Raw genomic sequence first — 12595 nt, forward strand, 5'->3', positions numbered from 1 at the left:
CCGATTGGTATATAATTTCTTCATTAAAAATGAGTACAAAATTAAAAAAAAAAAAATATAAAAATGTTTGTATATTTAATCCTGGCCAGGACTCTTCCAGCCAATCCCCTCGCAAAATAATTTCTAGCACGCTAAATTTCATACAAAGTAGATTTCATCCATTAAACTGATGGGTGAAGGTCCCTATTAACCCTAGTAAATAAACAACACAGCAGCTGTTAGTTGAACCTCGGTATAACCCAGCCAGATTTGGTGTTTTAGTTTGAACTACCTTTAAAATTGACTAAAAACTACACACTGAAGAGTTTTTAGTTTCTGTTATATTTTTAACTGGCAGAGTCATATATTAAATCCCGGTTTTGTGACACGGCCTAATGAACATTTAACGTACGTATGTATGTACATTGTATGTATTTAAATAAAAGCAGTGTTCACGACTTACCAGAACATAAACCGCAAACGGCATCACCACTACAGCAACTAATAGATCGGCTATCGCTAATGACACAATAAAATAATTTGTAACCGTTTGTAGAGATCGTTCGCGGCACACTGATAGAATAACTAAAATATTGCCAAACAATGTCACCAAAGGAAACACCATTAACAAAAGCGCCCAATAATTTGGAAGAACTGAAATGAAAACAAAAAAACAAAGAGTACAAAACATGAGAAATCGTTCGAGATACATATTTATTTATATAACTTTTAGGAATACTGTTGTTTTAAAATGGACAGAGCATTTCCCTACAAATGTGTCTCATTTGTATTTAGTGTTACATAAAAAACAAATATTAATAATGGTAACTTTCGATACAAATAAAAATAAAAAAACAAATTAAATATAGAAAATGGGGCCTCTGGGTATGCAGCTACGATTGCTCGACATCATTCAATTCCTACTCTTCAGTCCACGTTACCGCACTATAGACAAGAGAACAGCCTATGCACGAGTGTGGTAACCAATCTGCGAAGAGTCTTTGAGTCACGGCCGGAAAAGAGGGAGCTTTAGTGAGGCCACTCGAACATATTCGGCTTTTTCACTCGGAGGTACGGCCTCCAACCTCCGATGCATCTCGATGGACTATGTTTTTTGGATATGTCCCAATCCTTAGTGGGGAAGTTGCTTTTGAGCGGTTGGTTGATGCCTATAAAAGAAATAAAGCCGACCTCACCGTCATCCCAATTATGGAGTGGACTGGGTTAGTAAAGAAAAAAGTGACGCCTTGCGACGTCTAACACAGCTGCCATGTAAAGGAGCAAAAGGGAGACTGATTTCAGTGCCACAGTGAAAACAATAGATTTTTGGCAACATCGTCGGAAAATTTGTCCATTGGAGCATCCGATTGAAACTGATCGACTTCGACTGTCTCTTAACAAAGTAGTATAGTGCTTATCATAACTATACAACACTTACATACTGACAATATTTGACAATTTATTTGCTTTATTCTTTAACAAAAACCATATAAAACCAAGTTTCAATCTTTGTACAACAGAAAATTCTGTAGTTAAGCTAACGTGGTAATTATAATCACACCACGACCGTTTGTATGAGAATCACAAACCAATAAGTTACCGAGGAAACACAATGCAAATGTCAAAATTAGCACACCCGCCGGCATATGAAATTTAACACAGCCGAAGCGAAATGCGAAGTTTGTTCGGCGGATTTAGAAGAAAATAACATATAACACGAATTATTTGTGTTGGTTGAAAAATACAGTGATCGATTCGTTAAATCTGGCTTAAAATAAAATAATTATAATAACTCCCCCTTGCCTTATATGTTTTTATATTTAAATATATATATATTAAATATGGATTAATTTTTCAAATATGGTCACCTAAATTAATTAAAGTAGGCGAAAAAGCAGGGCGAACGGTGAACGACGGCTTCGCCCAATTCGGGAACTTCGCCGTGCGCCGGGTATTGTGTTTAAAGCATTATTCCCGAACATATAGAACTCGACGAATTGATAATTTCTTCCTTTTTATGAATGTCAACCAAACATTTCTATGATTCAAGTTTTAAAGTGACATATTTGTACCATAATGTTTTCAAATGAAATTTTAATAATAAGTATGTTTAATTAAAGTATTATGTTGATCAACAATACCATGCATTGCTAGACCGTTTGCCTTTCAAACGTTGGTGTTTAAAGAGCATCAACAAGCCCCATATTGCTCTCCATTCTCTTCTATATTTATACTCAGCTATCACGGCTCAAAAATAAAAAAAGTACATTTGCCAGCTTCATAGCTGAAATACAATGACGGCGAACTCAGCATAGCGAAATTCGCGCTGTCAAAATTAGAACACCCACAAGCATATGGAACTGAACACAGGCAAAGCGAAATGCGAAGTTCGCTCGCTCTACTGGGCGATAGTAGCTGTACGTGCCAAAACTTACCGTATTTATTTTTGTTTTTCAAAGTTTTGAAAGAAAAGAACATAAACACGAATTATTTTTGTTGTTTGAAAGTTGTGGATTCGTTAAATCTGGCTTGAAATAAAATATTTTATAATAATTTCTCTTTGTTCTCCATTTATATTTGTTATCATTTCCTCATTTCTAAATATGGTTTGGTTTTTTCTAAATATGGTCACCCAAATTATAAAGGCGACAAAATAGTATCAGCTGTATTCGCTGAGGCAGGCTTTCCTAATGCTTGAAACACAATACCCGGCGAACGGCGAAGTTTCCATATGCGCAATTTCGGTGCCCCCGCAATAATGTCTAAATGCACAGTTTCCATATGCGCAATTTCGGTGCTCCGCAATAAATCTATCGCCACGAAACGCCGCCGAACAAACTTCGCATTTCGCTTTGGCTGTGTTCAATTTCATATGCTGGCGGGTGTTCTAATTTTGACAGCGGGAACTTCCCTGTGGTGAGTTCGCCGTTCGCTGGCATTGTGTTTCCACGGAAACACTGTACGTTATGTATTTCGTTTAACAACTGTTTTTTTTACTTCAAAATGCTGCTTGCTTCGATATCGGCACATGCTCCCTGTAACATGGTAGGAAAAAGAAGGTAGTTTCACTTAATGACATTAGCAGCCATGGTATCCATTTGACTTTTGCTGAGATTTTGACATTTTCATCAAAATCAAGCTACCAGTTTGAAAATTATAATAAAATTTTAGTCGGAAAAAATTTGGTCGGCAAAGCAAAAAATAAAATTATTTGTTAAAATAACAAAAACAAAAATTAGTTGCGCATTTGGAAGCTGCAAAAATACAAAATACCACTGCATGGAAGACGGTACAAAATTTTTAAAATTTCCACGGCTTCCTTTTGTGAGACAAAAATGGCCGCCTGCGGCGTGAGCAAGGAAAGCCTTCTAAAATATCTGTATATATGTTCTCAACATTGATGGTGAAAAGTTAACAAAGCCGATTTTTTTTTTAATTTATTGTACAATTCAAATGTAACTCTCGATAAAAGAACTTTAAATCTAAAGTTAAAAGAGAATAAAACTAAATAAAACAAGTAAGAAAGTCTAAGTTCGGGCGGAGCCGAACATTAAATACCCGGCGCAATTATTAAATATATGTTTTCCACCTTTCCGAAAACTACCGCTACACGATAAGCCGGGGTGTATAAATTTTAAATAAATTAGCGTCCTTAAATTTCGAAATATTGAAGTTTCAAGCATTACTGAAATATACCGTTATATGAAAAGCGGTCGTAATTTAGTCCGATTTCAATAATTTTCAACGTTTTGCCTTTATGTGGCAAGCACAATAACCATACCGAGTTTGGTTCAAATTTCTAGAACGGTTAGCGAGATACATATATGTGATCATAAGTGGGCGGTGCCACGCCCATTTTCCAAAATTGTATCATAAGCGTATTTCTTGGTAAAAAAATTGTTGCAAGCATCAATTTTGAATAAATTAGCTTTAATATTTACTGATTTATCGAGGATTTCGTATTTTTCTAAATTACCGTTATATGGGATGTGGGCGTGGTTATTGTCCGATTTTAAAAATTTTCGGCCATTTGGTATGTTGTAGCAGGACCAACAACTGTGCCAAGTTTGGAAAAAATTGGTGCAGCGGTTACCAAGATATACGCATGTAACCATAAGTAGGCGTGGCTACGCCCATTTGCCAAAATTTTTTAATATTCTTATTTTTCGTCTAAACGTCATTGTAAATATCAACTTTGAGTGAATTATCTTCAGTGGTTACTAAAATATCGCACTTTTCGTATTTCTGAAAATTACCGTTATATGGGAGGTAGGCGTGGATATTGTCCGATTTCGCCCATTTTCAATACCATCCGTCCCATGCCCAAAAGAAGTCCACGTACCAAGTTTCGTTAAGATATCTCAATTTTTACTCGAGTTATCGTGTGCACAGACGGACGGACGGACGGACGGACGGACGGACGGACGGACGGACGGACGGACAGACAGTCACCGCTTAATCGATTTCTCTTTTCATTCTGATCATTTATGTATACATTTGTCTATATCTATCTCGATTCGTTTTGCCTGTTACAAACAACCGTTATGTGAACAAAGTTATAATACCCTTGTGCACAAGTGCGCTCGGGTATAAAAATAGAAAGATGAGAAAAATAACGCCTTCATGGTTTGTTGAATTTATTAAATAAAAACGTAAGCACATATGTATGCCTTTATCCGTTGCATTTCGAGGTAAAATTGCATTCTTTGTATGTACATATTTTCAATACATATGTTTCGTTTCATCTAGAAGACTAAAATATTTACACCCCTTTTCTGTGAAAGAAATTCCCATCTCGATATTCCGTAATTCATTTTTAAATGTTAACAATATGGTAACGCTGCTAGCAACATTAACAAATTATGAAGCTTCAAAAATCTCAGTATCCGTCAAAAAGTTATTTATTGAAACTACCTTCTTTTTTGTATCATGCCCTGTAAGCTTCTTGGCGTGGCATACATTGAACTTCAGATGTTCCTTATTTCATAATAGGTTTGTTCCACACGAGCCCGCGGGTGCCCAAATCAGCCCAGAAAGCATTCCTCACGCTAGAAAAATGGGTGATAGAGAGCGAATACCTTCCACTTTTGGATCGTATATGTCTTCTTGTTCGTGCCCGGACTTTTTTGCCTACCAGAAATGTGCAAGAAGTCAATTTGAAACAACCGCTGTTGTTTGTTTACATCCGATAGCAAATTTTGAAAAATACAAAAATGGACAGCACTAAAGCTTCAGAAATGTAGGTATTTGCAAATATCATTAGCTATATAAGATAAATACACATAAAATCATTGTTTAGAACTGATTTGTTGATTACGGTCACGAAAAGTGGTTTTTTGCGTTCCTCACGCTCTGGTCACTTCTGGCACGGGTCGACACGATCTTGACACTTGGGAGAGATTAACTTATTTTAACGCTCTAATTACCGAAACAGCCCGAAAAGCGTGTGGACCAACCCGAAAGATGAAGTTCGTGAAAAAAGAAGATGCCGCTGCGCAGCAGAAACCTAATTTGACATCGCTGTAGTACAATAGTTTTGCACATGTTTATGGAGCTCTGCCAACGCTGCCCATCACTGCTGTAGTAGCATGCAGAACAAATAACAAAAAGAAATGTCTGTTCCCCTTCATGCTTCAGAACAAAACTCAACTACATTAGTTCAACAGATCAACATTCAATCAATCGAATTAGATTTGAATACATTCGCGAATACGAATGCGAATTTTCGGAATGCGAATGCGAATGCGAATGTTAGGAATATCATTAAAAAAGCTATAATCAACTTAAGTCAATAATTTTGTAAATTATTAGAACATTGAACGAGTGCTTAACCTATACAGTGCTTTAATCTAGTAGTCAAAGTTCAAAAGGGGCATATTATATTTCAAAAAAAGTAATTTTTTCTCCCATGAGGTGATTTCTTAGAAGCTGGCTGCACTGAACAATTGCTCACTTGGAACGCTGGCGGGTGGACCGCTCAAGTATTTGCGGGCCAGATCTGTCAATTTGTCGTATTTTGGTTTGGTTTTCCACCAATCGAGAGGATTTTCACCGAGATGAGCATGTTTTTCTTTAAGATAGGCCTTCAATTGAGTTTAAATTTCACATTTTTTAATGTTTCCAGATTCTACATCCGAGCCTTCGCTTTCGCTGGAGGAATCTAAAATTATTTCTAGGTTGCTTATAAGACATTTAATAGTTCTTGTTTAAGCCCCGTCAATGTTGCTTGATATACTACTTAACCGTTTAGCGCCTGAAGCTAAAAGCCGGTTATTGTCCGCACCCAGGCTAGACAGACTTAGAGCCAGTTCAACAATATTAGAGTGGACTCTCTGCCCATGTAGACATTCGCATTCGCAAAACGTTCGTATCATTTGATACGAATGCGAATGTCGAATGCGAATGTTTAAAATTATGCGAATCATTCGCATAACGTATGCGAATGCAAATATTCGCAACATCCCTGAAGCATACATACAAATTTACATAAGTATGTTCAAATTAGAATTGATATGGTAAAGTAATTTAGCCCTGTTTTGTATGGGAATCCTGCATCTGCCTCCGTTTTGCGATTAACCGTGCTATGAGATGCTGTACAATTGGAGAACTTCTTCACGGACATAACACTTTCGTTAGGTTATTTTAAGCGCAAATGACCACCAAACGTTTATTTTATTTTTTTTTCAAAACCTGCCCAGTGAGGGATTTTAAATATTACCTTGTTTATACCTACGCAAGAACCGCATTAACAAAAAGCTGATTTGCCTCAACACATATTTCTTTCAAGCATTTATACCTAGGGAGCAAATTTTGAGGAGTAACATCGATACATCAATGTTTCGATGCATCGGAAAAATGAACATAAATTCTAAAATACATCGCCAGAAAAACATCGACATATCGATGGTTTCTGATGTTACAAAATTTGTTAGGTTTTAGTCACATTACACAACTGTCTGTAATTCAATTAAAAAAGTACTTACATATGGATGTACATATTTCCCTGTATTTATTTATCATTCCTTTACCCTTCCTATAAATGTAATAAAAATGCATGCCGTCGTAAGTAAGCATTTTTAATATCGAAAGATAAGAGTACACTCGCAATTTCTGAATTTTCCCCAAAAGAATAAGTTAAAAAATTCATTGCCGATCAAAAAATTTTAGGAGCATTGGGTAAGTTGAATTCAAGTCTGAGTCACACTAAAGTCGATGTTAAAACATCGCTGTAACTCGCATCGATATATCGTCAATTTAGCGATTTTAGGAAATTGTTAACATCGATGGCAAACATCGAATTTTGAACCGATATTATCGATGTTTCAAAAATATCCATGCGGCGTTTGCATCCCTATTTATACCTGTGTCGTTATAGAGCACTCGCTGGAACCGTATTCAAAAGTAACCAAAATTTGTTATTGTTATTTCTTAAATAATTACTTTGCGCGGTGTACCGAAATGGAAGCGAACAACAATTCAAATTTGTTATAATAATAATTCAAATTCACAACGGGATGTATAAAGAAAACCAGCCTTTTTTCACTTCGCGTCAAATGAGTGATGTGTTTATACCTGTTTTCTAACCGATGTGAGAAATAAAAAAGCGATTTGAAAGCAAATTCGAGTCAACACACTTTCGAATTTCTGAGCGTATTGAAAGTTGGTTTATGCTTCCGTTTTGAATCACAGCGAACTGGGTCAAAGCGCTTTATGTGTTGGTTTAAACAAGGTACATAACTAGAAACAGTTTCTTACGCTTACCATAAACACACTCAGAACAAAATAGGGGGTAAGAGAACTTTTGGTATGAAAGTAATCAGGAATCACCGTGATATCAATATCATCAGTCTTATCAACCGTTAACCGATTGGGTTTGAAGGCGAGCAACTATAAAATGAAGTAGATTCACTAAGCAAACTTTCTTCGAATTCGCGCCTCGGCTCCTACGTCACTATTGACAGTTATAACTTCGAAAACGTAGACGACTTCGTTTATTTAGAAACCAGAATTATTGCCAAAAATATTCTCAGCCTTGAAATCTAACGGAGGATCACTCTTGCGAACAAGTGCTGCTTTGGTCTGAACAAAAATCACACTCTATAAGTCACTCATCATACCAACGCTGGTGTACGGCGAGAAGCACTGACAATGAAAACATCTAATTAGAGGGTTCTTAGAGTTTTCGATAGAAAGTTTCTGCGGAAGATTTGCATGCCTTTGTGCGTTGGCGATGGCGAATACCTAACGATGAGCTGTATGAGCTTTGCAACGAAATCCAGCGACTTCGCCTCTTGTACGATGGAAACCGCGGTTGGGGAAGGACTTTTAGCTTCAAATATATTTGAAAAATTAACTTAAAAAATAAAATAAAAATTAAATTAAGATTTTCCACGTAAGGGACATTAGTAATTCCTTCGTTATTCACGCTCTCGCCCAGAAATTATGCTCTGCATTAGTCAATTTCCCACAAAAAATCCTGGAGAATTATATACTTAATTTTTAGGTAATTCAGATTCAATCACCATGTCAATTACCAACACATCGTTGTCTTCCCTAATTTTCATCCGAATGATATCGAATTCAGCTGCCAAAGCGAAACAAATTAGAAGAGTAATTGAAGGTAAAATCAAAAGCAAACGATAAACTTCCAAACTTACCCAGTCGGAAAAGTAGTAATACATTACATGCGTGATAAATAATATAATGTATTTCTTATGAGTTCTCGATTATATTACTGCTAACTATGTAATAAGCATTCTAATGTATTCAAACAGTTCCAAAAATTTCAAATTAAAACACATTCATTTCTCGATACTAGATAATACAAAATACTTTTCTTAGGACGTCGCCTTGGGGCAAAAATGCATTTTCGAATGTGAAAATTATTACTGATTATTTTTTCAATTACTATACATTACATTTTCCCACTGGGTAATTACGAATCTGTCCTGTAAATATTTATGAAGTAGTGCCCTTAAATATACCTTATATATATAATATGACATTTTCGTTTCTATAAAAAATGTTGCCCTCTCATCGCGCTTCTCTTAATGTTTGTGCGTAGAGGGCAAAGAGGGTAGAAACGAAATCGGCCTAAAACTAAGTTCTCATGCATATATGTACATACTTAGCTTACCTTCTTCACTTGATACGACACATAAATCAGTTATGTTTGAGCAATTAGTTCGAATAATTAAATCAGTGACATTCAAAGTACTTAATGTGGCTTGTGTATCCGAAATCCCGACACCGTCACCGACACCACTACCGGTTCCGTTAAAATTATAAAAATAATCTCCGAAGTCTTCGAGCAGCAGCATAAATGTGCTTCCACTCTTATCCCCTGCTACTGCATTTATTCCATTTTCGATCGGCGACGCGCCCGTTCCACCGCCATCAAAACTAGGAAAATACGAATCGTTTCTGGTTGAGCCGTAACTTTCGAACGGTATTGAATGCCGAACCATGGCTGTGTCCTCATCAACTCCATTCACTTTCACCTCAATCTTGCTCCCGACTCCATCGCCTACAATGCCACCATTAAAGCCTTCTATAGTCTCATAATCGGTGTCGCCGCCTAGCGCCGTTTCCGCACTATCGATCAAAGCAAAATTTATATCGTCTTCTGCTTCACCAGCCGCGAAACCAGTAGCTTCCGTTGCTCGAAGGTCAACATCGGACAGCACTTTTGGTGACGTGGTGTAAGTATTAGGCATTACACCAGTGTTTGCTTCGTTGTCGTCATAGAAGCAACCCCCTTCATTTCCTATTTTATTTCCGTTTGTTGGCTTTGTATCTGTTGCCAGCGGTGAGCTACAAGTGATAACGAATACTGTGGATGCATTGGAATCCAAATAGGAGTCCGACCCACTAGATGCGGATGTCCATGTATAAAACGTATTGCTGACGTTGTCGGCTAATGCGACGGTTTGATTATCAGTAGGAGAAGAATTCATTGAGGACACATTCGTCGTTTGGGTCCCATTTGTGTTCGAACTTTCAAGTGGACTCCAAATGCGCACCATGAGGTTGTTCAACCAGTCGCTGTCTTCACTGTCCTCACTGCCATTTAACGCGACGCCAATGCCGGCATCGTATGGTCGGAAGTTGTCTTCCGGCGCTGGGTCAATGGCGTCGTTGGGTGTCGTTGCTGCTGTGGTGTTAATTTCCGACAACGATGCCATTTTACCTAAATTATTGTACGTTGTACTTTATTTATTTTTGTTGTTATTTATTTGTGCGCTCGGTTAGCCGGTTTAATCATCATAACGGAAAACTGACTGTTGCTAGAGGGTAAAGTCAGTTAAAGAAATAAATTACGCCACCGCCTGTAGATACGCGCATAAGATGAAATTCTGCTAAATGACACAATAGCAACTAATAAATTTAATGGACTTCTGATTGCAAAACTCATGGCAAGAATACTTAAGAGCAGTGCAGTATTTCACTTACGCCCCCGATTGCATAACCGAAAACGTAGGTTTGTTACTCCACCAGAATTTTAATCGAACTAAAGAGTGTAGCTTTTCAATGTAATCCCATACGCTATATTGTTGTCCATATCCCAAAATACTTTGAAATGCCCTGAAAGTTTCCACAGAATCACCATAGCAGCATCGATTTCATCCTTGCCAGATCAAAGTTTGACATTTAGGTAAGAAGTACCCTAGGCTACAATACACGATATACGTACTACATACATACATATGTAAGTATGTATTCTAACAGCCCCGCGCGCTGTGAAATACTAGGAAATCGTTATTACAGCAAACTCATCGCTCTGCCGTTACTCGCACTGCGTAGTTCTTGTTGCTTGTATTGATGGCTGCTCGACGTACCGACAGTCTAATTGCATTTCGTAGTCCGGTATGCATGATTGGGCCTGGTCATTGCATCTCCGGTAATGAGTTTAATACATTCGACACTTCGCCTGCGCCGCTCCTTTTTGTTGGCTTCGTAAGCTGAAATTGGAAAATTAAAACAAAATCAAATTAGAACAGAATAGGAGACAAGTTACATTGTCTGTACATGTTGTATTAAATTTGCCCTTTATATATAACGGGGGTCCAAAAATATACAGAAAAATTAACTTTTCGAATTTTTCCGCTGCCACCCCAGAACTAAAGAATATCGAAAACAAAAACCATGATACAAATATTTTAGAGCATGGTACAATAAAAACAGGTAGAAGCCAATTTGACGCCAAACCTACAAATGTCAAAGTTTTCGGGAGAGTAAAAAGAAAAACGAGCGTGTGTAAGGAAAAATAAAAAATTACATTGCACTGGTTGACGTTTTTAAGTAAATTTTAAGTTTATTTTTAACCGACTTCCAAAAAAGGAGGAGGTTATCAGTTCGTCGGAATATTTTTTTTTATTTTATTTTATTATTATTATTTTTTTTTATGTATGTTACCGCATAACTTTGGACCGCGTCAACCGATTTCGATAATTCTTTTTGCAACGGAAAGGTAGTGTCTCATACTAATTTGGTTTAGATCCGATCATTGAATCATGAAATATTGTGTTGTTGGAGGGACATTCCGGCATAAGTGTCATAGGAACAGCACTTGGCATCAACCGTGCTTTTCCAGGAGCTCCCGGTACATTTATGAAATCTACTGATTTAAAATGTTTAGCACACAGCAAGGAATTTCGCTGCAGCTCTGCTTTCGCAACGCTCCTTACGCGGACATTGAGGAACGTTAAAAAAATAAGTGGTACCTGCATTATATTTAACACCACATAAAAAACAACGTTCAGGGATTGCATTTTTAACACATACACTAAATATGAACCGCACAACACTACACAAATTCATTTGTTAATTAAAATTTGTTATTAACGACCATTCAAAAAAAAAAAACGACATGACATTCAAAGCGTAACGAAATATAGGAATTAAAAGGAAAACAAGTTGAAGTTTAAAGGTTTGTTTCTCATGAGGGCAACGTCAAAATGGCTTCTACCCAAGAATGATAGAATAAAAGATTGCGCCGATTGCAGCGCCAAGTTTCGGATCGATATCACACTTGTTGACGTCAAAATATTTCATATCATACGTCAACAAAACCGATACCGATTTGAAAATTGTCGCTAACTGGTTACAGAATCTGCCCGCAGGCCTACAAAAATGATATCGACCGATTCAGCTGGAGCAAAAATGCTTCAAACAAGTAAGAGTTTATCTGTATTATGGCCTCGAACCTACATATATAAATCTTTCATTTGAATCAGTATTAAAAGCATTATTGCGTCCTACATTCGAGTTTTGATAGGCGAGTCTCCCCTGAACCGTTTTTTCCATATTTTTGGCCTATGTGCGCTTTTATTTGAGACCTAAATGTTTCGGAACCGAGAATAGAGAGTATTGGATACAAAAAAGTATTGACTCAGCACATCACTACTGCTGTCATCTTGACTGTGACGTCAGCAAAACAGCTGATTCTGTCAAATTCACTGAGAGCCGATTAGCGGTATTGCCGTGGCTTCTACTCGTGGTACAATAATTACAGGTATTGTCTTCCCAGAGAGTTTTGCTTCACATCATGTATGTATCAGACATTGGCAAAGGGTGCTGTTTTTGTGACTTTAAGCCTACTCACGTTAAAAACGGA

The 12595-nt window shown here is 37.1% G+C and overlaps 1 protein-coding gene across 1 annotated transcript in view; it reads right to left on the minus strand.

Moving 5' to 3' along the window:
- Positions 1–442: 442 nt before the first annotated feature.
- LOC118734102 (dopamine D2-like receptor) overlaps positions 443–12595 on the minus strand; it is a gene marked incomplete at its 3' end in the record, with an annotated part of 499124 nt that continues 486971 nt past the window's right edge. The window contains 2 exon segments of the mRNA XM_036463808.1: positions 443–633; positions 9116–10940. Of these exon segments, the coding sequence (XP_036319701.1) occupies positions 443–633; positions 9116–10163 (1239 nt within the window).

The sequence above is a fragment of the Rhagoletis pomonella genome, unplaced genomic scaffold (assembly GCF_013731165.1).
Source record: "Rhagoletis pomonella isolate Grant_MI unplaced genomic scaffold, Rhpom_1.0 Rhpom_scaffold_00002, whole genome shotgun sequence".
Taxonomy (NCBI): Eukaryota; Metazoa; Arthropoda; class Insecta; order Diptera; family Tephritidae; genus Rhagoletis; species Rhagoletis pomonella.